The sequence below is a fragment of the Penaeus monodon genome, chromosome 23 (genome assembly GCF_015228065.2).
Source record: "Penaeus monodon isolate SGIC_2016 chromosome 23, NSTDA_Pmon_1, whole genome shotgun sequence".
In the NCBI taxonomy this organism is placed as follows: Eukaryota; Metazoa; Arthropoda; class Malacostraca; order Decapoda; family Penaeidae; genus Penaeus; species Penaeus monodon.
In genome coordinates, this window is record NC_051408.1 from 14,762,670 (window position 1) to 14,763,494 (window position 825).

General features: G+C 39.5%; 1 protein-coding gene across 1 annotated transcript in view; it reads right to left on the reverse strand.

The window, feature by feature from the left end:
• The window catches only part of LOC119588139, a 40,789-nt gene that overhangs the window by 15,438 nt on the left and 24,526 nt on the right, over positions 1-825 (reverse strand). The window contains exons 16-17 of the mRNA XM_037936845.1: positions 627-735; positions 27-206 (exon numbers count right to left, since the gene is read on the reverse strand). Of these exons, the coding sequence (XP_037792773.1) occupies positions 27-206; positions 627-735 (289 nt within the window). The remainder of the gene's footprint in view (positions 1-26; positions 207-626; positions 736-825) is intronic.

An 825-nucleotide genomic window follows, 5' to 3' on the forward strand; every position in this document is an offset into this window, starting at 1 on the left:
CCACGGCAAATACACTTAATTATTACCTGGCCTATTACACTTATCCATGCAAGTCTCTTCATCTTCAAACCGATTCACGTTCCCGCCGCATCCTGAATACGTGAAAGCTTCGCAAGTACCCTTCGTCACGTCGTAGTAATAGCTTGTGATGTTCTTATCGCATCCCGGGCCCATGCGTGTTCCGGGTCCCATTGGAAGGCCGCAGTCTGTAGACGGGAGGAATGCATTATTTTGATAGTATTATCATTAGTGTGTAATGGTATTGTTACTAGCTATGTGCTTAAACATGGAGAATACTTCATGCAGATGTATATTCTGAGGTATATGCAGCATTATATTTGGTTATGCACTTAATTCACGCATAACATCTTAAATAAACATCTTAAATACTAAAGGTATGAGTAATATAGTAATGCGCTTGAAAACAAAAGATTATCACATTTTTGATACCTAGATCCGTAAGAAAAATGATGGCCAAACATTAATATACAAAATCAGTGGGATCATCATAGTTGCTCTTAAACGAGGATGATTTACCTATAATATCTATAGCATTTCATTTACAGTATTTTTTTACTTATGGTGTTCACTGAGTTATATGTCCCCCTGGAATACGTGAGACTTACACCTGGTGAGGTCGGGGGCGTTGCCGACGTAGAAATCGGGATCGAGGTGGAAATAGCGGATTTCGCCCGGGATGACGATCGTGGCTTCTGTTCTGTGGTTGAATATCACCTGGAGAGAAAAGGAATCGTGTTGGATTATTGCAGTTTGTGCTTTTTTAGAATTAGTTTGATTTATTCCCTGTTGTATTCTCGGTTTTAT